Source organism: Neurospora hispaniola (assembly GCF_033458365.1).
Source record: "Neurospora hispaniola strain FGSC 10403 chromosome Unknown B0T23scaffold_8, whole genome shotgun sequence".
Classification (NCBI taxonomy): domain Eukaryota; kingdom Fungi; phylum Ascomycota; class Sordariomycetes; order Sordariales; family Sordariaceae; genus Neurospora; species Neurospora hispaniola.
This window is the reverse complement of record NW_026944413.1, coordinates 166,939-192,738: the sequence shown is the minus strand read 5'-3', so window position 1 is coordinate 192,738 and position 25,800 is coordinate 166,939. Positions and strand designations below refer to the sequence as shown.

General features: G+C 30.3%; 3 protein-coding genes across 3 annotated transcripts; all 3 read right to left on the bottom strand.

Annotated features, from left to right (window-relative positions):
- Positions 1 to 894: 894 nt before the first annotated feature.
- B0T23DRAFT_324650 (uncharacterized protein) lies at positions 895 to 1,086 on the bottom strand (the record flags this gene model as incomplete). Its single annotated transcript, XM_062835443.1, has 1 exon — positions 895 to 1,086. A coding segment is annotated over one exon (192 nt), but the record flags the coding sequence as incomplete, so codon positions are not given.
- A 2,229-nt stretch (positions 1,087 to 3,315) lies between these two features.
- Positions 3,316 to 3,528, bottom strand: B0T23DRAFT_324924 (uncharacterized protein; the record flags this gene model as incomplete). The annotated part of the gene is made up of 1 exon (XM_062835468.1): positions 3,316 to 3,528. A coding segment is annotated over one exon (213 nt), but the record flags the coding sequence as incomplete, so codon positions are not given.
- A 6,346-nt stretch (positions 3,529 to 9,874) lies between these two features.
- On the bottom strand, positions 9,875 to 10,120 carry B0T23DRAFT_325241 (uncharacterized protein; the record flags this gene model as incomplete). The annotated part of the gene is made up of 1 exon (XM_062835492.1): positions 9,875 to 10,120. A coding segment is annotated over one exon (246 nt), but the record flags the coding sequence as incomplete, so codon positions are not given.
- Between the last annotated feature and the right edge of the window lie 15,680 nt (positions 10,121 to 25,800).

Here is a 25,800-nt window from a genome sequence, read left to right as displayed (position 1 = left end):
TAGTTAGTAAATTACTAATTTCTCTTAGATCCTTCTTATCTTTAAATTTTCTGGTGTTGATTGTGTGTGGGCTATTCCGGGGAAATAGGAGATATAAGACTACCGTAAGACGTATTATCTCTCGGTACTATTGATAGTTGCTCTAAAAAAGGGTATACTATAAGGTATTCGATTAGGGTGCGCGGAATAAGTCGAGTTAAATTCCTTTCTTTTTTTACCTTTTTATATATATATATATATATATATATATATATATATATATATAAGGCGGTGGTGAGAATCAGTTATTTAAATTCTAAGTTAGTATAATTTGAATTGTAGTTAATAATAAGGGTAATGTATTGTTTTAGCCGGATGGGGAGATTAAATTTAATAGTAATAGTCTTCTTCTTATAAAGAAGTTCATTTTTGGCTAGTAGTAATATTTTAGTACTAACCTAATTAGTAGAAGTCCGTTGGCGCTTAAGGGTAAGCAAATTATAGTATTCTTCTTCTTTTTTCAATATATTATTAAGGCGCTCCTTAAGCTCAAAATTATCGTTTTTAAAGATAATTAATATAATAGTATTGGGAGTTAATGGTTAATGGTTAATAAAAGTGATAAAGAGTTGAATGTGAGAGAAAGAGGGAGAGGGAGATAGAAATATTTATACTATTAGAAATATTAGATATAAAATAAAATAGAAGGAGCAATTGCAAATACCGAGTAATAGAAGGTATATTGGGGAATATTGATTATTATTATATCTATATATATAAAGCTAATACTAGACTGGAAGTAGTAATGCTAGGTGCCTAGGGTTTTAGTATTTAAATATCCGGGATTGGAAGTTTCTTTGGTAATCTCCTTACTTTATTAGTAGCCCGTATTATAAAGGTACGATTTAAGGTTATCTATAAAATGTTTAAATCGAAGGGACTGTTAAATATAAGGCTTTGTAAAGTCTTGACTCTATTGTATGCTATATATGTAAGCCCAGTTTGAAAGTCCCTCTTTGAAATATTTAGTATAGCCATATCGAGGGTAGAGTTTTGTACTTTATGTATTGTAATAGAATATGTAATAACTAAGGGGAATTGTATCCTTTTATATTAAGTATTCCGGTGTGAGATAAAGTCCTTTGTAATTTTGAATATTGGTACTATATTGTAATACCGTTCTTAATTCAAATTAAGGAAGTACGGGGGGCTAGTATACCGGTCTATTTTGACTAATATAATAAATGGGTTATTATAAGGGAATTGTTCATTATTTATATTTTAATTGGGGAAAGTAGTATTCTAAGTAATATCGAAGATAGTACCCAATATACCGTTAATCAATCCAACTTCAGTCTAGAGATTCTTAGTAAATATAACCCGGTTGTTTAGTATTAATAGAAGTTCAACCTACAGATTATTAACTTTAGCAGGGTTAATATCTTTAGTACTAAGACCCTTATAATTAGTTTTTATAATAAGATATGGTTGTTCTAATGCTTCTATATACTTTAGATTATAAGTTCTAATATCATTATGCTTAGTGTAGATCCGAAGAGTATTAGTAAATCTATTTTGTTCCTCCTGCGGTAACCGGATTTGAATTTGAATATATAATAATTCCTAATGACGATGGGTAGGAAGGTTATTTCGTAGTCTTTCGAATGCGTTCCGAAATTCGGTTTAATTATTGTTTTGTTGGTATATAATTTATTGTAATTCGATAGTCTTATCGAAAGTAAAATAATAATTACAACCGTCTATTTTTATAACGGGTAGAACCTATTAATTATAAAATAGTGGTTTTCGTCGGACTGGCGGCAATTAATGGAAATTATTAAGTAAAAGAATACTCCTATTTTCGAATAGTACGTTTTAATATTTAGGAAAGGTTTGTTAAAATTATCAATTAATAAAATAGAATATTCGAAGTTCCAATATTAATTTTTTATTAATAATAAAATATCAATATAAATATAGTCTAGCCTATAATTAAGTAAAATCAATACTATCTAAAGTAATAATAACTACCTTTAAATTATTAGGGTTAACGTTTTTAAGTATAATAGGGAATTTAAATAAGGAATATAGAATTTAGCCATCGATATTATTCGCTACTATACCCGTTGGAATACTACGGATAATAGGATTAGTCTTTCCTTTTATTATAGTTATTTAATTGAATTTGAAAGATAAAAAACAAATAAGGTATAATTTCCCTATACCTCCGCAATTATTAATTTATAAAAGTAAAGGTAGAATACAGAAGATCCATTAATAATTATTATTATAATTAAGAATAGATTAGTAATAGGCGATAAATTAATCGAAAATAACCTTTTAAGTAGGATTAAGGGTATTAATAATTAAAGAGGTGATAGTATTAGCATTGGCCCTTAAATTAGTATTATCGATTTTTATATTATACTAATAATCCTATACTAATAGCAGTAAATTTTAATAATTTAGGTGGTTATACCAATTATATATAATATCCTAGTTCCGGAATCTAAGTATCCCGAAGTCTATATTATTATTAATTCGTTAGTAGGCGGGAACCTCTCTAACTAATACCTACTACGGTTCCCGTTGCCTCTCTTTTTTAATAGGAGGCTCGAATTCATTATTAAATTCTCTATTAGGAAGAGTACTATAATAATTGTAGGGGTGGTCTATATTGCCTATATGAACTTCTATATAAATTAGGTATATATTAGAATATATTTCTAATTTTTGGATTCTATTAAGACTTTAAATATTAAATAGATTTAATTAAGAACGATGGGGATAATATAATATTAGTTTAATTCTATACTATTTTTTATATTGGGTATTATTATTAGATTTAAAAATAGGATAGTAATTAAATATTTACTTTTTAATATAGTTTTTAAAATGTCGGTCAGTAGTAATATCGAACCGAGTAAGTTATTTAAAGTAATTAATATTCTCAATGTTATTGGGATGTGAGAGATATTTAGTATATTAATTGCGAGTTTGAACCGGTTAATTTTATTTAATAAGTACGCTTAGGTTAGGTAGTCTATCCGGATAATAATAATTTATATTAATAATTTTACGAATACTATTATTAAGGGGTAAGGTAAGAAGTAAGTAACTAATCTCCTAAGCTAATTAATTACGTTTAGTAATGAATTGGTTTATTATCTTTACTATAAAGGAGATAATGGGGTTATTGGAAGTAACTTAGGGGGTAATTTATTAAATAAGCTCTTTGAAAGTCCGCAATTACTTTTCTACTTTTGAATAGTATTTAGTAATATAATTAATAATAGTATTATAGTTCGTATATAACTAACTATCCGTATTAGTATACTATACTAAAGTAATAGTACGGTTGTAGTTATTTATACGGTTATTGTTTTGTTCCCTATCGTATAATAAATACTTTGGGTTAAGACTACGTATAAAATATACTTCTAAATAATAATTTCTAGGAAAGTAAAAGCGGCACACTTTAAATACCGGATCCTCGGAGCGGAGAGCACTTTGGTTAAACCGTTTTACGCAAAGGTAATAATTATTAGTACACTAATTATATTATTATATCCGGTTAATTATACAGAATAGAAGGTTGAAGGTAGGTAGATATTGGCCTTCTTCTTCATTATTACTAATAATAATAGATAAAGGATCTCCTTTACTTTATTAATTAACTCTTTCTAACTCCAGGTTAAAAGTAGTTATGTAAAAGTCCTATAGATTTACAAACTCTTTTCGTATATTCTTATTATTTAAATTAAGCATATTAATATACAGAACCTAATAGATACTATAATTGTGACCGCTTCCTCGTACCTAGAATTTAATATAATACTATTAATCCTCAATTCTAAATTTAGGTATTAGAATATACTTCTTAAATAATTCGAATCGTTTTTGAAGATAATAGGCAGCGATATAAGGGTTTTTTTTAGAATTCTTTCTTACAATTCTATTACGAATATTTATAGAACCAGCCTTCTACTCCTCGTAATTAGGCATATATTAAGCAAGGTTTTCCTAATAAATATTAGTAGTATTAAATATTATAAACATAACTGGCATACCCAATATTTAAATATAAGTATAAAATTCACGGCTTTTACGCATCTAATATAGCCGTATGCCCCGTATAGAGTTAGCGAACTTAATAATAGAATTTAATAGATTTTATACTTTTAGAATATTAAATTTAATAGTTTCCTTTAATACTTCAATACTAGCTAAATTATTTGTACTACTATAACCTAAATGTACGAAGAAACGGCTTTTTATATTAGCCTATTTACTTTATTAATATATTAAAGACGATAAAAAGGAATCGGTAATATCGAACAAACTAGCCATTATACTATTTAAATATATATTTAATATATTCATCGAAGTCGGTTGATTATATATAGGGTTTAATAAAGTCGGTTTTTCTATTGGAATAGAAAATTAGGAATATTAATAATAGGATACATTAAAATCTATTCTATTCCCTTATTAGGGTGTTCCATAATAGGCCAGGTTTAATAAAAGGTTAAGCTAGAGGGTATTAGCCGGGGGCGGGTCGAATTAGTATATTACCCGGGCTTTAAGCAGATTGTTCTCCCCCTAATTATTAATAAAATTACTCTATATCTACCTAATTGGCTATAAAATTAGGAAATACTACGACCTTTAGCTAAAAAGTATTATTATTTTCATTTTCTTCTTCTTTAAAATTAAAATCCTAATTATCCGGGAAATTATCAGGGTCGATCCTATAGACTATTAAATCATTATATATATTACCGTTAGGAAGTACTACTAATTCTTAGAACCGGACCTCGATAATTTTAATATCTTAGTATCTAAAGTAACTAGCTTTTAAGTAGTTAAACCAAATACAAAACTTATTTAGGTTAACTATTATAACCTATTTTATTCGTCGGGCGATATAGGGTTTATTTCTAATTTTACGAGGCCGAAGAATTATAATATCGAAGTCCCAAAGTAATAAAAGTAATTAGTAATAAATATAACTAATATTACGGAGGAAATTGATAATGTGACCGGAATATTTATACTAGGAACCTTTAATAACCTATATATTAATATAAATATATACCCGTACAATAAATTATTCTTCGATTTAATTGAGTTTTGGAAGAAAGTTGGGTATATTACCGAAATTAAAGTTATTTTTATTACTAAAATAATAAGGATCCCCATTAATTCTTTAATCGTTACAATTGTAATATATACAATAATAATTATTAATAATATACATCTCAAACTATCTTTATTTATACCGGGGATATTTTTCTAGGTTATCTTCTCTTTAAACTATCTTAAATATTTTAATTATATTGAAGTCAATATTAGGAATAGTTTTTATAGGGAGGTCTTAAGGTCCTTAATATAGCGGGTCCCATTTAAATTCAATACCGGCAAATCTAGGAAATCGTCGAAATTGTAGCGGGGAAAGTAGTACGGGTTATTTAAAATCGGGTGGAATATTTTGTAGAATAGGAGTACAATATACCCAACATTATATTAGAGGATGGGGTAATAGTGGTCTATAGTTATCGAAAGGTGGAGAGGGATTACGACAATATAAATTACAATATTCCTTTTCTTTATTATCGTCGATATCAAAGAATAACCCCTATATAAATACCCTTCGATAACGTATATAGAACTTATTCTCGAGGTCGATATTACTATATAGTGCACCTAGCTAGCAATATTTATAAAAGCTAAATTCGAGATGTTTGTTTGCTATAGCCCGGGCAATATTATATAGTAGGCAAAAGAAATAGTCGTTTGGGTCTGGATTTAAATTTGGATTTAAATTTAGATTATAGTTCTAGCCAAGGTTGAGATTGTTATTTTCTATATTGTTATCTATGTTGTAAATGTTAGTATTATATGGGCTTCCCTCCCCGCACCCACCCCATTCCCTACAGGTACCCAGTCCCACCAGATGACAGCTGACATATAATACCGGCCGTCTTTGTTAGTAATTTCGAGTTTTTTAATATCTCCAAACATGGCACAAGACAGCCATCCCTACCCAACTTATTGAAACGGTCATTATAATAATCTATTAATACTTTTTATAGTATTGAATTATTATAGACTATTCTAAATACTAACATCTAACAGCTCTATAAACTCTATCTCAAAGAGGGAGAAAGTTGACAATATCTCAATAGCTACCTCATATCTCGCCTCCTCTCTTACCTTCTCTCTTACCCTCGCCTCCCAATATCTCCCCAACTCATCATCCTCATCCCCATCATCTACTACCTCAATACAACTACACACCTCACTCTAAACACGAACACGGGCGTCACCAACATCCATCTCCTTAATACTAGGTCCCAATTCATACTAGGAATCATTACACCGTACTAAAGCTTGTATAAGTACAATATTCTTAGATTTTCTACCAATACTAGCCTACTTACTCTAGGTAGTAGGTACGAGTAAGATAGCCTTATCGCTAAACGGGCCACCCTATTTAGAGGGGCGACCCTTAGGGACTCCCTAAACTACTAAGCGAAATTATAAATATCTATCTACTATATCCTATAATATATATTAGTATAGGGAAGCTTCAATTACAAAATAAGGTTAATTAATACTTACACATCATTAACGAAGGTGCTAAAACAGATAAATATTTTCTTTATCTATTAGGACGCCACCTTCCCTATCCTCGTTAAAGATAACCTCTATTTTATAAGCATAAGGGAGATTATACTAGGTACGGAAACTATATAAGCAAAGTCCCAGATCTATACCGACTAGCTATCTAGGGGTAAGGAGGCTCGCTTTCAACTAATAATATTACCTCTCAATTAAATCCAACCCCTAAGTAATTAACTCCAACAGAGTCGTACCTATCCACTTATTACTAACCTATCTAACCCGTACTCGTAAAATAACAATACTCATCTTTTCCTTAAATTATATATAATAATTAAATATATAAATACTATAAACCTTATAAAACTCAACAAGACCGCTATAAGCCGAGAGGTTAAATAATTTTAATAAACTATTATTAAATTTATTTAACGATATAATATATTAACTATAATTAAAGTAATTCCTTATATAGCAGCCTACCTACTCTATTTTATAAAATATAAAATTAAATCTAATCTATTTAATAACAACCTCCTAAACTCCTTCAAATTAATAATAAAATAAAAACCAAGCAACTTCAAAATCCAATACAAAAGTAGCGTAAATTATATACTACTATAAATAAAATAGCGCTAATCTAATATTAGTAACCTTAGTAGGCAGCGGTCCCAAGCCAGACCAAATTCACTTGGCCGTCCTAACCTTTTAATATAATTAATATAGTCGCTAAAAGTTATTTATATTTCCCTGATCAACTATAATTACCTCGCTTCTAAGAGACCGCAATAATAATAAAATAGAACTCTCATTACTAGACTCTCCGCTATTAGACCCCTCACTATTACTCTCGTCTCTATAATTAATAGCGTTATTATTAACAATAATATCCTCTCCATCACTAACAACCATAAAGACCCAATCCTTTTTAAAATAATCAATAATATTACAATTAATATACTATATACAATACTACCGCTAAGCATCTAGGAAGATACAATTAATCGTACTAATTAATTAGGAATCTCTATTAATAATAATAACCCATAGCGGTAGGATTCCTAACTCTTTAATTACCTTCTCAACTCTCTTAATTAATTATATAAATCCCTCCTCCCTCTCGTTATTAATTACTACTTAAAAAACTAGTATAGAGGTCTTTTTAGGTATAAATATTACCCCCTATACTAATAGGGCATAGTAACGGTTAGTCTTATATATAATATTAAATAAAAGAATATAAAAGTATCGCTACTATATCCTCTTTTAAACGCGGGTTAATTAAAGAGCATAACGTAATATAATTCCCTCCTCCTCCTCCTCCTCCTCCTCGTCTCTATAGTAATCAAACTCAAATCTCTTAAACCTAATCGACTTATCGTTGTTAAACTTCTTAATAAAGGTTTAAATATTTATATAGCCGTCCCTATTATTAGAATGCAATATCTATCGTATATTCTCGAAATCTTTATACGTAAAATAAAACTTAAGATAGCACTATCGAATAATAGTATAAATAAACTGTATTAATAAATCCTATTAATTAAAGAAACCTATAATATCCTCCTACGTATCAATATTAGTACCCTAACTTTAAAATATTATATATACAAAAAGATTTTAAGAAGGGGGATGCCTACAATATATACAATCCATTGCTCTAATAATCTAATTATAATTATTAATTTTCAAATTTAATAATACTATCCGGAAGGGATAGTCTCGTATAATCTTTCGTAATATAATCTATTACTTTTTATAGGGGTTATTGTTAGGGTATTCTTAATATTCGGTATAGTTATATCGTAGGACTATCTTCTATCGCTTACTATATATCTCTAACACTTATAAATTATTACATTTATAACTTCGCTAAATTAAAACGCTAAAACAGTAATAATAATACATTTTAATAATTTTAAAATAAGTATAATCTAATAAGGATTAGAGAGGGAGGTTAAAAATAGGGTCGTTAATAAGCACTTCCTATTCAATATCGTAGTCGAAAGATACCTCACTAGCGAAGGTAATTAATAAAATATTTAAATCATAATAATAATAATATTAAATAGTTAATTACATAGTCGGTTATATAATCGGAAGGATATTACCGGGTATCTAAATTAATTATTAACAATTAAAAATAATTAAAATCAATTAATTTAAATAAAATTCCATACGTTAGGGTATTAAGCATCGTAGGTACTAGTATATAATATATAAATAACTACAAATAAGTAGTATAAAAGGGGTACAAATAGCCGTATAAAAAAGAGTGAAAAAAACAATTAAGTTAAGGGGATGTTACATGCATTTGAAAGACGAAATTTAGCGGGTAAAAACGGGGTTTTCAATGTCAAGTGTCATCCAACTGCAGTCCCGCTTTTCTAGGTAGGACTGGGTACCTGTAGGGAATGGGGTGGGTGCGGGGAGGGATTCCCTATTATATTGTCTTTGATTGTTGAGGGAAGGAGTAATTGAGATTGGTTGGCCGTTACGACGACGATGACGATGATTATACCGAATTTGGTTAATTTGGCGGTGGGCTACAGTAGTATTAGGAGAGTCCTGTGCAAAGTCTAATTAACTATATTTATAATTTGAGGTATTTATTATGTTAGATATATTTGTGAATTCTTGCCTGTAGGAAAAAAAGGAGTGATTGAACGTATAATGCGGTTTCGATCTTAAAGCTATCTATTAATATTAATGATTCTGCGAGATTGTTGTGCTGGCTGAGGTAGTGCCGGTGTTGGGACTAGTGCTGGGGCAAGTGCCGGGGCCGGGGCTAGGGGTCTTTGACGCGGCATTGGCATAGGGGGTGCCATCGGTGGTAGTGCTATCGGTGGTGCTATAGGCAGAAATGGCTGAGGTTCTCGCTCTGGCAGCTCATCGAATTCTTCCTCACGATATTCATATTGAGGTCGAGGTAGTAACGGTCTCAATTGGGGAGGAGTTGGCGGTTGTTGTACTGGTTGTTGTAGCGGTTGTTGTACCGGTCGCTGTGCCGGTTGTGGTCGGTTGGGAGGAGGGGATAGCTCGGTAGCATCTCTCTTTTTGCGGCGAGTAGCCTGTTGATGATGGAATGAATGAATGAATGAATGAATGAATGCATTTTTCGGCTAAGTTCTACCTATAACTAGATAATGGGCCGTGCCCGCGACGGTGACTGGGCATAGGTACGTAAATACGGGGAAAAAGCCTCGTAAGCCAGGTTCTCTGGCCGTGGGCTGGAAAAACCCTATTCCTTCCAAAGTGTTACCACTTTATCCTATTCCAGGCCCCCTGACCCCGGCAAGCCGAACACTTCCGCGTATGGCAGTGGTTCGTCGTCCGGGTCCGGTGTTTCTGTTCGGGCAACCCTCACCCCCTGGTACCCTCCTCCTCTTAGCACCTGAATGTGTGTGTATCCCTCGTTCTTTAGGTTCTGGACCCTTGCGAGGAAAGTGGCGTAGCTTGTGCCGAAGGCTTTCGGCGAGTCCTCTGCCGCGTACGGATTGCGGTAGGTGACTATTGGGCAGAGATGATGGAATGTTAGTTGTTCAATGGGCCAGCCAACCGATGCTGCCCGAGTCGCACCCGCAACCCCCCGCGGCTCGGATCGTGGTATTACCTATTGCTGGGCATCCTATTCACCCGCAGGTGGTGGGACGATGCGGCGTCCTGGGATTCTATTGGTAGGATTTACGTATTTTGAAGGATTTACTGTTAAGCGGACAACACCGGTTGGCTAACAAAGGGAACGCTAGGGACAGTAATAAATGACCTGATGGATATTTACCTCCGTTTGTTTGTTACGGTATTCTCTGTAATTCTACACAAACTTGGTAGGATCTCGCTTATTAGCAAACTCGGGGTTGGACTTGTATTAATAATATGTTTTGCAATATCTGGTAGGTACATTTATAATAATGAAAGGAAAGAAACCCCTAGAAAGAAAGAAACTTTTAGATAGAAGGAAATATTGAGAATAGAAACCCCTAGATAGAAAAGAAAATCTTCCGTACTTACGATAATAGGTTAGTAATAATAAGTAAATAAATAAGAAGGGGAGAACTAACTTCGTTTAATAGACGGGATTTAGAAAGTTGGGATCTATATCTACTATTGAATTTAAGGTAATACCTAGTTGTAGGTTTTTATTGCCTTTCTTTCGAGGGTAGAGTTGTAGATTAGTAATTAGTAGAATAGTCTATCTAGTAGTTTATACATATATTGAAATAATCTGGTCGTTTTAGAATTTAAAAATGTAATAATTTATTTCGTTATAAATATAAATTTCGATTAGTTCTAGAGTAATTGGTTTATTATTAGCTTTAATAGTCTTACGAGGGTTAATACTACGAATTTAAGGTAAAGTATTGATTTAGAAAATTGGGATTTATATTTATTATTAAATTTAGGGTAATACCTAATTGTGGGTTTTCGTTACCTTTCTTTCGAGGGTAGAATTTTAGATTGGTAATAAGTAGAGGAGAGAATTTGAAATTCGAGATTGGGGGGAGGTGAGATTCTTATACCCTACGCGGGTTGTTTTACCGGTCGGTCGCTAGTCGGTTCGCCTGCCGGTTATTTACTGGAATAGAAAATTTCTACCTTTGGGTAATACGCGTTTATAAACGTTAGAATAATTTATTTAGCGGTAAGTAAAGTAATAAAGATTGAATTATAGTAATAATATTGGTATTGGGTAGAAGGTTAAAAGTCGAAGTTGAATAGCGGGAGGTTTTAGTTGTAATGTGAACGGTTGGCTAGTGTGGGTGTTAGGTATTTGTATATGTGTTAGCCGTCTGCTAGACCCGTTAGCTAATCCGTTATTTAGAAATAGAAAGACCTAGTACATCCTATCGAAGACTGTTAGAAATACTATGAGCGAGTTAATTAATTAAAAATAGGCTTAGTAAGATGCCTTAATTAATTGTAGGACCGTGCTACGTATTTGACTAATTAGAGTATAGAGAAGTTTTGTACGGGAGTCTGGTTATAAACGAACCGTCCCTCAACAGTCCGTTCGGTGGATGCGGGTTATGAATGAGCCCCTTTGAGATAGTGAATGTCATCCACCTCTGAATAGTTGAAGTACGTTTCAATAAAGGAGGCGGTTAAGTATATAAAGAGGATAGCCTACGCTTAGAGATTAAGAAGGATACTAATAAGGAGATAGAAATTGGACGAAGTAAAATAGAAATAGAATAAGGCTATATAGTTCGTGTAAATGAAGAAATAGCGTATATTTATAAAAAATATATCGAGAGATTCGAAAAGGCTATAAATATTAGAATAATAGGGAAGGATTCGTAATTACTTACTGTTAGAATTACTTAAAATACTAGTGCTATACTGTAAAGGAGATAATAAAGAGTTAAAAAATTATAAGGATAAGGTTGAAGTTTTAGCGGAGAGGTTCTTCCTAGCGGTCGATATGTTAATAGGCTACTTACTGGATTGGTATATAGAAAGGGAGTCTTAATTAATAATAAATTATATAATTAGTACCGATGATGTAATAAGAACGCTACGGTGTATAATATTTAATAAGGTATTAGGAAGTAATTAAATTTCTAATAAACTTTTTAAAACGTGCGGGCGGAAGTTAGTAGAAGTATTAACCGTAGTAATAACGGGGAGTTTTATATTTGGGTTATTTCTAGTGTAATAGCGATATACTAAAATAATAATCCTAAAAAACCCTGGTAAAATAGTAGTACAATAAAAGACCGTAAGTGTATAAAGGCTTATTGTACTACTAAATTATATAGGGAAGGTATTAGAAATTATATTTATAGAACGGTTCGTATTTATAATGTAAGAATATAGGCTCCTACCCGAGCGTTAGACAGGGAACCGGAAAGGAAGGTTAATAGAATTCGTAATAAAAGTACTAATAGAAATAGTATATATAGTTTAAGAATTAGGAATAATTATATCGCTACTCCTCTTCGACCTTAAGGGGGTATTTAATTATGTAAATTATAGGTAGCTCCTATATACGTTCTAAGAAAAAGGATTATTAATATAATTCTTATACTAAATTATAAATTTCTTATTGGATAGAATAAATAGCTTCTATTTCGACAGGGTAATATTAAAGGAATTCTATATAGCCGTAGGGGTATTATAAGAATCCCCCCTCTCCCTAATTCATTCCTCCTCTTTACAACTATATTATATAAAGTATTAAAAAGGTTTAAAGGTATTATAATAATAGGATTTATTAATAATACTAATATCCTTACCTTCTTAAAATTAATATAGAAGAATTATAAAAAACTTGTAGCTATATAGAAGATCTACTATAAATAGGTAATAAAAAGAAGAATAAAATTTGAAGTGGTAAAGTCGGAACTTATTTATTTTATATAAATACGTTAATTAAAGTAGGAAATAGTAGACCTAAGAGGCTACTAATTAATACCTATAGAATCGGTAAGGTTTTTAAATATATAGTTCAACCGCAAATTTACTTATAAAATATACCTCCAAATAATAAAGAAGAAAATATTAACGTAAGTATTCGCCCTAATATAGATTGCAGTAAAGACGTAAGGATATAGCCTCGTATACGTATAAGAAGTTTATACTAAAGTAATCCGAATAGCGGTAACCTATAGCGCATTAACCTACTATACCCTAATAAAACCGATAGGAGAATTATATAAATTAGTACGCAATTTAATTATAATCTAAAATAAATGCCTATAGGTAATATCCGGTACGTACAAAATAATATTAACCTTTAGCCTCGAAATAGAAACTTTTTACCCTCCCTTCGACCTTTATTTTAATAAAAGAGTCCGGATATTTAAAGAACATTTAGCGTACTCCCTAGTAATAGCCTTCGTACGGGGTACACTAATATAAATAGCAGCCGAAATCCGGAGTTAAAGAGTATAATAATTATTATATCTCGCGCTGATTAATAGTAGAGTAAAAGCCGAATAGACCGTATAATAAACCCTAATTAAAAATATATTAGTATTATAAGGGGAGGTAAAAGAATTTATACCGGAGGAGAGGGAAAAGTAGTTAGAAGAGGCGATAAGAAGAAAATAAATAGTAAAATAGTATATAAAGGTCGCCGAAATAATAAGGAAGAGGAAACGCTTAAATATTATAAAAGTGCGTACATAATTTAATAGAATTATACTATAGTACTACATATAGCCTAATACGGACGAAAATCCTATGTTATATTATTTATTGAAGGTTATAAACTCCCTGCTAATATAAGTAAAAACCGGGAAAATAGGCCTATAGGTATTTCTATTCGAAAGAAAAGTTCTAGAAGTAATAATACTATACTACTAATACAATATAAAGAAAAAAACATTCGAACACCTTATACTAAAATACCGGGAAATGGAATAGACCTAATTATAAAGCAAAAACACCTTTATATAACCAATCAATAAAGAAGAACTCTATAACAAACTCGAAATAAATATTAAATAAATTCTACAATAGGCCCTACGGTTAGGAAGGTTATAAAAATATGAATTAATAACTAAAATTAAAAGAGCAAGGGAAATAGAAAAAATATTAGGAAGTATAAATTAAAATAATTTAATTATATATATAAGAAACCCAGCCGAAATTAAAAACTACTTAACCGGAACGGGATTGCATCGGAACCGATAGGAAACCGACTAAATATATACTAAATATAAAAATAATAACCCCAGAAAAAAATTAAATTATACGTAAACCGGAAGGATAATAGGGTACTAACTACTCCGCATTACCGACGACCAACACTATATTAGCATTATCGCTAACTTTACCCTCCTTACTAGAAAGTTTATCCTTTATACTAAAATTCCCCTTGTCGGCCTTAGGAGGAATGTTATTAAATACTATCTTTATATTGTAATAAGGCCGAATAAAAATAGTATCGTCGACCGAACCTATACTCAAAATACAATTATAAATATTATAAATAATCTACTTAATACCAAAAAATTTTATAAAAGGAATTAGTAATAGGGCCAATACAAAGATATTGTAAAATACTTATAATAGAAAGGTAATTATTAAAATTATTCTATTTAGTACGGATTGTTATTATACCCTTACTAATACGTTTAATATTAATAATAATTAAATTAACCTTATTAGAAAGAGTACGGACAATTTCCTTAACCCTTATAATATAAAGACGAATTATAATAATATCGTTGCGGAGTAGAGTAAAATCTGTAGAAGTATCGATAGGAATGTAGATAAACTTCCTCTTCTTTAATAGAAATTTAATTACTGTAATAAAATCTAAGGCCGGATAATTGCCGATAAATGAAGGATTAGTACTAATACAGTCCGCTAAAATTTATATAATAAGTATAACCTATACCCTACCAACGAAAATTTTAAAATTACCTTAGGCCGTATTATAATTATGTAATACTATAGCGGACTTAATAAAAATATATATTAGAGGAGTAAATTCAACGTTCGAATACTCCTTAATCCTCTTTTACAACCAATATTTACAATAAAGGACATTAGGGCGAATTACTTTAAAAATTAAATATAAGGATATTATAAAAACTAAATGGAGATTTATAAGGATTTTAAAAATATTAGGCCTAATTAAAAGTAAATTAGAAGCCGGCTAAATTATTATAAATTATAAAAAAAATATATTACAAATTATAAATATAGGAGTTATATTATTTATAAGATTCGGGAGGTTAGAAGTATCCTATAGTAACGCCCTTCTTCTCTTATATCTCCTTTAATAAATATTTTCTAACCTTTTCGAAAGTAATAGGCTTAACCGGAGTATTATTATAAAACGAACTAGCAAGGCCGGTATTAATTACTATAACCTCCGCTATAACCTTACCTTCCAATTTATTAGGGGGGGCCGCAACCTCCAATACCTTCGAAGTAAACGTCTTCTTCACGGCGCTAAGAGGTTTCTTACGCAGTATAATATAATAGTAGTAATATTAGGTTGGATTAAATATAGATATAGGATAATAGTAGATTCGATTGAAATATAGATACAATATAGTAGAAGTAATAATATAATATAAAAAAGGAAAGAGGGAAGGAAAACGAGAGCCGGATTGAAATTTCCTTTATAAATAATTTAAGCGGCCCGGAATAATATAATTAAGGAAAAATAGGATAAAAGGCTACTAATTATAAGGAAGTAATAGTGGAAAAACGGAAGGAGGGCGGCGATTAATCGGGGTAGGGTCGATTACATATACAATAAAAGTTTATAACCTCGGTTATAATAGTAAGGTTATACCGAGAGGAAGGAAAACGGGACAGTATAGAGCTAATACGGCGCTGTAGCGATAGCGAAGCAGAGGGTTTTCATCCGGCTATCACAGCACGGTTTTTCCCACCGATTACGAACGAAGCAGTACCGTATGCCCACAGGGCGAACTATATAAATAGTTAGCGTGTATAAGACTAATAATAATACTATTCCTACTTATATAATTTCCGGTACTAATAATAATGAATCTTCCCTTAGTCGTTTAATGGCCGTCGATATTCCTAACTATTCTACTATAAATAAGGATTGGATTTAGTAGCGTTATAAGGTTATTGCGAATTAAACCCGTATAATAGCGCTATTCGAATAACTTTTTAAATATAGGTAAACGCTTCGTTAAGTAGTATCTCGGTTTTTATTATAATTATAGTTTAAGTAGCACCTATAGTTAATATGATTATCCCTTCCTCGTTCCTATATTTAATTATTCTAATATTATAAAATTTTTTTTCCCTTTCTTAGGAGTATTTTATAAATTCTTGACATTACTTCTCTTCGAATTCAATTACTAAATTATATTCTTTTAATTTCTCTAACTTGAATTTTCAAAATAGAATCCTCTTAACTTTGATTATATTATTTCAATATTGTTGAAATTCATTTTTTATAGTTAATTAATTTTTAGGGTCCGACTGCAAAAGAATATCCATATTAAAATAATTTAGAACTATATAAGCGAAGGTCTCCTTCTCGAATCTATATACGTAGATAGGTATTAAAATATCTAATATTCTCTTCCAATAGAAGAAAGCCTAAAGGCTAATAATTTTTATCCTAACTTAAATTAGGAGGGAACTTTATTTTAGTTAATAAGTACGGCTCATCGTTTTCTTCCTCTAATATCCATCATTTTCCATTTTCCTTCTTTATACCAACTATATATTCTTAAATAACTTCTCTACCAAATTCAAAGGTAAAGTCAGCAATAATGAATTTATACTAGCGATTTAAGTTAATTACTATTATTATTAAATAATAATTATAGTATGATATTTATTTCTAATTCGTTATATCCTCTAATTATTCCTTTTAATTAGCGGCTATCGGTCCCAAGATTAATAATAATAGTAGTAGAGACTCTAATTCCAGGGGGGGACCGGCTACTATTACTAATAACTTCTCCGTCGGTACCTACGCTTTAATTTACCGAACTTTCATTATACTACTTTCTAATTTATCAATAAATATTTAACCTCTAGCCTGTTGGGTCTAAATACAATTAATAACCTAGGCTATAGTCCCCCGGACGAATCTAATTTAATCCGTCCTAACAAACCTCTTTTTAAAAGTTCGGACCCTTTTATTATAGTAGAGGTCGAATAGTAAATAGAAGGTTTCTATTTTTAAATTTCATATTAATATAACTTTATATACCCCGGTAATGATCTTTAAATATTTAATATAATATTTTACTAACCTAATTACCATGCCTTTTAATTTCTTATAGACTCTAGTCGGTTAATAGAATATTAGAATTCTATATATAATAATACTACAAATATATTTAATATATATTTCCTTCACCTAAATAAAGAGATAACCCTATATTTTCGCTATTAGCCTAGTAATTATAATTATTTAAGTTTTTATTTTCTATTTCACCGCTTCCGTATAAATCCGGTAATTGAATTTACAATCTAGCTAAACCCTTAGGAATTTCGTAAATTCTATTAGTCGAAATACTACGTTCCCGAATTAGAGAGTTTCTGTCCTTAGTACCCTCGTCCGCGTAAAATATATTAGTTCCGTTTTATTCGCTTCGAATTCCATACCTCTCGTTCCTACTTATTCCGAATATATTTCCTACGCTGCTTATAGGCTCTAGTAATTCTCTTCTATAGTACGCGCTACTGCAACGATATTAGTATCATCTGCGAAGTCGATTGTAATTGCATTCGGGATTATAGCCAACTTTTAATATAATAGGGTAATAAAGAGAATGAATAGAATAGGGGAGAGGGGGGAGCCTTGGGGTGCACCTACGGTAATAGCGTAGGGGCGGGATGTCTCGTCGATGAAGAAGAGGGAACCTCTTCTGCCGGCGACGAAGCTTAGGATATTCATAGTATTCATAATATTAAAAGTATTTAGACCAATTTTTTTTAACTTATATTTAATTTTATTAATATTAATTGTATATCAATTCGTTAAATATAATAATGTAATCTTCCGTTATTAATATTCTGATAATTATACCGACTATTAGACTAAGTCTCTTCTTTCTTAAATTTATAGTTAGGGTTATCCTTATATCTTCATTCGAATAATTTATAAATTCGGCGGTAATTATCGCTCCTTTAATTATAAACTACAATTCAAAATTAGAAGGAATAAACTTCTTAGTAATAATAATAGGTAATTATTGAAGGGTAATACCGATCTTATTTGGGACGGCTTTCGTTATAATATCGGCCTAATATTTCGGTACCTCCTAGGCGCCCTTTTTAATCTCCTCTAAAATATCCTTCTTTAAATTATCGAAATCCTTCTCAGTAATGAATTAGTCGGTTCTAACCTTATTAGCCTCGGGTTATAAGGATTTACTTTTTCTAATATATACCTTTACGAATTTAAAGATAGTTTTCGAATTTAGCGTCGGTCTTCGGTCGAAACGGTATTATAATCCGCGGACTTACTTGCTTTAATAATAAATATCTTTAATATTTCATTATCTTTTTCGATTTTTTCTGAAATTTTTATAGTAAATATAGCTTTAGAGTTGTTATATATTAAAATTTCCGCGAACGGGTTACAAACATTATTTTCAAACTTACGAGTATTATTATCAATAGTTATTAGTAATAATAACATAATACTATTGGTACGTTCGTTATAGGATATTGTGAAGGACGTAAACGACCCTCTTAAGTCGTTTTCCGTTATTGGTTTTCGTTTTGGAGCACTCCTCGACTAGAAATCGGCGTTTCCGGTTTCGGCAGTCTTTCTAGATTTACGCTGTTCAGTAGAGTATATAGTTTGGGTAATTGTTAATGCGGTCTATACGGCCTAGAAATTCGGGGCTATAATATTTTTCATACTCCTCAATCTGAAGGGTATATTCGATAGAATTAAACACAAGTAGTTTTTATATACTTAATAGGAAATATAATCCCCAACGTAGATTATTAAACAGGTAGCAAGCTTCGTTATAAGTAGAAGAGGCGCTCCCTTCTTTGACGATAGAATATTCCGCCCCTATATTATTATAGTAAATAAATTCTAAGGCTCCCCCCTCTACTTATCCTTTTTATTCTTTTTATTACTCCATTATATTGGAAATTGGTAATAATCCCAAATATAATTATAGTCGGCTTCATAGATAATACTAATATTATCGTAGTAGCGGGTACTATTAAAGAGAATTACCGGACTTTATAAGTAGTATAGGAAATATATTTAGAATAAATTAGGATAGGAAGTATAGAATTTAAAGTAAATAAAAGAGACTTAATATATGTTATATAAACAAGGGTACTAAGGACGGAAACTCTCTAATTTAGGAACAGAATACTTTAATTAATCGAATAAATAAGATTCCTAAGAATTCAATTAGATTATGAATTTAATTACTAAATTTATACGGATATTGTAAAATAGAAAATAAAGATTTAGACAAATATCTTTATAAAGTTAGTAGTAAGATTTTAGGGTTATTCCTTTATTCGGGTAGGGGAATTATAGATTAAATATACTCGTAGTATTATTATATATAGAGCCTTAATATTCTATTGACCGATTAAAGTCTATAGTAAAATATGAGGGATTGTAATTAGGTTGGTAAAATACTGAATTAAATACTTGAAAAGTATAATTAGGGCGTATAAAATCATATTAATATAGAACTTAAAAATAGAAACCTTTTATTTACCGTTTCACTCTTACCCTAATAAAAGAATACAAGCTTATAAAGAAAGGTTCGCTTATATAGATTAGATAAGGTTCGTCCGAAGTATAGTAGCGTGATTAACTAGTTATATTCAAATATAATAGATTAAAAGTTAAATACATATTAATAAATTGAAGAGTAGTATAATTAAAATTAGGTAGGTTGAAGTGTAGGTACTAATAGAGAAATTGTTAATAATTGCGGCCAATCCCCCTTTGGAATTAGGGACACTACTACTATTATTATAAATCCTGGAATTTATAGCGACCGACTGAAAGAAATAGTTGGAAGATATAATAAACAGAGAGTAGGTACTGTATTATAATTATTAGTTAATAGTAGCTGTAATTGAATTGAATTAATAGCATAAATTGACTATTACTAACCTTACCTTCAAATTTAGTAGTAAAGTAATTCGACGATATATAGTTAGTAGGAAAAAAGAAAAGAAAAGAAAGAAAATTCGAATATTGAAGGACGATAGTAATGAATTATATTTATTAATGAAGGTAAAGAGTTCCCTCCTAGTTTAAGTTAGAACGGAGGTTATAGGACTCCGGGCCTTCCTGTTTCGGAAAAAGGTCCTAGGCGTCTAAATACCCATCTACGCCTACGGGCTAGAAAAGGAGACTTTGGTCTATATTATTTTGAATTGTTTTAATATAGAAGGTTTTTTTTTAAATGAAAATTGAAAATTAGCTGTTAATAAAAGCAGAATTCTAAAATTATTTAAGTAATAGATTTAAAGTCGAGAGAATTCTATTATGAGTCTTGAGGCTGGGGAGGTTGAAAGAGTACTATTTAATAATTGAATTAGAGGAGGAATAGTATAAAGCATTTGCGAAGTACTCTTAAAAAGAAAATGAATTATTAATAATATTAGAATGAAAGAATCAACAAGGGGGAGGAAATAATTATATTATTTATACGCAGTCTTTGAAATATAGTAAAGATTAGAGTACTATTTATTTATTTAATATACTAATTACGCTTAATAAATTCTCTGAAGAGTTTTATTATTTAAATCTAATTGATAGTAATGGTATGATACTATTAAACCTAATTATTAAATAGGATAGGGCAATTAGGGGTATTAACGGTTATAAGATTACTAGGAATAATACTACTATTACCGGAAGTAGAGACTATATAAGTAGGAGTAGTAATATTGTTACCGAATATAATACGTATAGGAATAACCGTATTACTATTAGAATTGGAAGTAATATGTGCCGGGTTTCTTGTACTACTAATATTAGGGCCGGAGGGAGCGCGGCTATAGAGAATATCCTTTATATATAGTATATAGTATCCTTTCTATTGAAAGGTAGTGGTATTATGACGCGGAGTATAAGGGAAGCTTATAATATTATATAGGAGGTTTTTTTATATTAAACGAGTATAGATACGTGTTGGTGGGTCCCGGCATTCACTGGGCCCAGTCCCCACTCTGTGCCCTGCCCAGACCGCACCACATCTAGCCTTCCAGACTCCGCCAGTCTCCCTCTCTTTCTCTCTTCTTATCTATAGCACACACTCAATCAATCGTATCCAACCGCTTAATGTCGTTAGTAATCTCATAGGTTATAAGCCCTCTCAAACCTTCCCTGTGATCGCATCTTCAAGCGTATCGCTAGCTTCGTTTTTATTAAGGCGCTGCAGCACCGGGTCAATAAGCCATCGCGACCTTCGTCTGTTTGACGATTCGCCAGCTCGCCCGTAAGCCAGCCTCGCTATATAAAGATTCTCGCCAACATTTGTTATTCAACGACCCCTCTATTGAATTAATTATTAATTCATCTATCGAATCAATTATTAATTTATCTATCGAACCAACTATTGGTTTTATTAAATCCATTATCGAATTAGCGATTCCATTATTAAATCAATTAGTGGCTAGTCTAGCGACTCCTACTGTGACCCCTTTTCTCTTTTAGACACGCGATTTCGATTTGACAATCGCCAATATGTCGAACCCTCCCATACCAACCACGACCACCAACTCATCGCTAATTCCCCTTTTCAGTAATTAGAATATCGTCGATTAGTATTAGGGATTTATAGCCGAGTTTAATTACTTTTAATTTATTAAGTATATTTTTGAGATAGTCCTAAAACCCGATAAAGTAACGGATCCTGAGAAGTATGATACCTAGTAGATTAGACGTACTAATGCTAATAAAATTCTCTTCTCTACTCTTAAAACCCCCGCCGTTATTACGATTTTGATTGTTAATAGATAGGATAGAATTAGTAGAGACCCTAAGGTTATACATAATTTCATTTAGTCTTATATTACCTGTATTATTAACGAGGTTTGTAGCGAAGTCTTTACCGAATATTTAATTATTAAGCGTACTAACTTTAATACTATAACTTCTTTCTTTACTTATTATACTTTATTCTATAAACGTATTAAAAACGTTAAATTCAAGATTAATAAGGATTTTAAAATTATTTTTCTTTATAATACTATAAAGATTATTTACCCTATTGATATTAGATACTAGGTAGCCGTTTTAGAGACTAACGAACTGGATATTAGTATTTTCTTAGCTAAATTCGGCAATATTAGTAACCTCGAGTCCCGTACTAGTATTAATATTAATATTTAAAAGTTAATTAATAATGATATTAATAAGAATAATAATAATATTAGTTTAATTAATAAGAAGAAGGACGAGAAGAGAATTAACTATATTAATTATACTAGAAAAATCTATATTAATTAAAAGTATATTTTTTATAGTTATTATGTTAATAAATAAGTAAACGCCTATTAAGTCTACTTCCTTAAGAAGGCGCTTAATATTTAAAGGTTTAAGAAGGAGATGTTAGTCAAAAATATAACCGCTACTATTAATGTTGGTACTAGTATTCTCGCTAATAATATATTAATTAATTTGATTATTCCCGCCACTATTATTAATTCTACTTTATTATATAGAGGTAGAATATTTATAGGTTTAAGTAGTTTAGGTAATAGTAGTATAGATTTTTATTAGAGCCCCTAGTCAATGCTATTAAACGTATTAACTATATTTAAAATAGTTAATTAATCGATTCTTCTCAATTTTAATCTTAATATACTTATAATAATCCCGCTGAAGTCTAATAGGCTTTGAGGTAATTTTAATAATTAAATAGTATTCGAAATTTAATTACTTATAATTCTAGTTATATAAGTGATATCTTTAACCACTTTAAATAGTTTACAAATATATGATTACTCCCTTATCTAATAATTTATACGGTCGGTAATAGAACCTCGATTTATACCTACTATATTAGCACCGTTGAACTAACTATAGCTACTGTGAATAATATAACTATTAAAATTAGAATTAAAGATTGTATTTATAATCCTTCTACCCTAGCGAATCTATTAATAATAAGAGGTCTTTTTAATAGCGGTATAGTTTAGGATATAAAGATTAATTAGATCTTAGTATACGGTAAAGTTATAATATAATATAAATAGATTAACGGCCTTCTAATTGTTCTAGTATTTACCCAGCCAGATTTTCCCCAAAACATCCGCTACGCTATAATAGCCTTAATCAATTATTTGATAATATACCGCCATTTTATATACGTAAATAAAAACTAAATTCTTAAAACTTACGAAATAACCGGTATTAAACTAAGTAATACCTGAAATTATTTTTATAAAACTTATATTAAAGTAAAAATATACAATATAATCCCTAAGATTGCCAATAAAGTAACAACTTAATTAATAGCTTATATCCACGTCGATATTATCTCCTACACTCTCCTTAATTATAAAGGCTACAAATATATAATCTATTTTAGCAATTAAATTACTAGCTTCTACTAGGCAAGGTTTATAGTTAATAAGGGTAATGCCTTCGTATGAATTAAAGAGTTTAAAAAATAGGCTGAGCTTCAAAGCAGTAGGCTCAAAATTAGGGTATTTAGTCTTAATAGCAGTCCAAAGTTTAGCTTCAATACTAAAAAATTTTAACGTAATAAAATTGTCAATTAGGTACGTACTAAGGGCGTAGAATTTCTAAAATTAATACCCTATACCCTATAAATATAAAGAAAGATCAAGAGAATTAGTACTATTATTATATAATGAACTAGAGTTTTAATGATAGATTTTAATATCCTAGAGTATTTATAGCCGTTTATAGTAGACTACGTTATTAAAATACTCAACCTTTTACCTTCTAAAGTAAATATTAGAGGTAAGAACCTATAGGAACTATTTATTAAAGCGGCCAATTTCCCGGACGAAATTAAATAACTATATTTTAAATACTTAAAGTTTTATTTTTATACAGCTTACTACTTCATTAAACTAGAAAAGCGACTACAAGGCGACAAATTTCGTACTAGAGTTTAGAAGGGCTATTTCATTAATTTTAATAATATCTATAATTATATTATATATATTTAGAATCCCTATACTAGAGAAATTGTTAGAACTAACGTAGTAACCTTTCTTAAGGAGGATCTAATTAACTATAAAAATTTAATCTATAATAGTAACGGTAATATTATTGAATATTACATTATCTTTTCAGACTAAACAATTAATAAAATCAATAAAATAATAAATAATAATTACTAGATTTAGGTCAAAGTAGATAGTACAATTCCACAACTATATTCATAGAAAGCAATCGAACAACCCTAGGAAGAAGGCAAAAAGATGTAGGAGACAACAATTATACTACTACTCTCGCCAGAGGTTATACTAATACCCTCAACCGCTCTAATTACAATTATTCTAATTAATACAATTATTCTAATTAACCTAACTACTCTAATAATTATAATAGTTCTTCCTAATATACTGGTTAATATAGCGCTACCAGTATCCCTGTCACCGACACCGACTCTAGTACTAGAAACCTCACTAACGTATTTATTGCTAGATCTATTATAGTATCAGCCGTCGGAATCTATAGTTAGAAATACTATTGAGTATAACAATAATCTTCTTAATTTTGAAGATCTTAATAAAGAAGACCCTATACCCCGCGATTGACGCAATAATAGTTCTAATAAATTAACTATATATACTACTCTAGGCACCCTACTACTTAATAATCTTTAATAACCCGTTTTAACCGTTCGATTACCGCCGATAGATATACCGAACCCTTTTCGTACGCAATAATATACCCTATCCCTAGTATTGCGAGTTAGTAAATTATAATTATAATCGAAGACGAATTCGGAATAGTAAATTTCGAATTCGGACCCTTCGAACCCGAATTCGGGCCTTCTAATTTCGAATTCGGGGCCTACAATAAACTAATCAAACCCTATAAATTATCCGTCTACTTAAATATAGCTAAAACAAGGAAACTAACCCTCTAGGATTAATATATAGGCAGTAAATTTGAAAGTAAATAAAGGTAGACTTCGTCGTTCTACGGTTAAACTACTAACCTTCAAATACAATATTTAATAAGTAAAAAATAGTAATAGTAATATTATTTAAAATTTAATAAAATTACCTAATAATTTCTATAGTATAGTAAAGGGTCGTTTAGTAAAACGGATAATACCTATATACTACCTTACTACTACTAAAGTAAATTACAGTATAATACTTATCGCTACTAGTAAAACTCAATAATTTATCCCCAAAAATTATCGAATTATATAAAAGTAAAATAACTTTAAATTATACTAATTACCCGTAATAAAAAAGTAAGTTAAGGTATTCGAGGATAGGGGAGTCTATACTTTAGCCCCCAAATCTCTAAATATAGAAGTACCACTTAGAAAATAAGTATATAACGAGAAATACAATATTAATACTAAAGATTAGAAAGCTAAAATTAGATAGGTAATTTATAATAATTTCGAATAAAGTAATTGGGCGGTATAAGAGATTTACGTAACGGTAGTATACTCTATTAATATTAGACTATTCTTAGTTATTATAACTACAAACGATTACGAGTATTATTAATTCAATTTTAATACTACCTTCTTAAACGCTTCTATTCCTAACAATACCCAATATTATATCAAATAA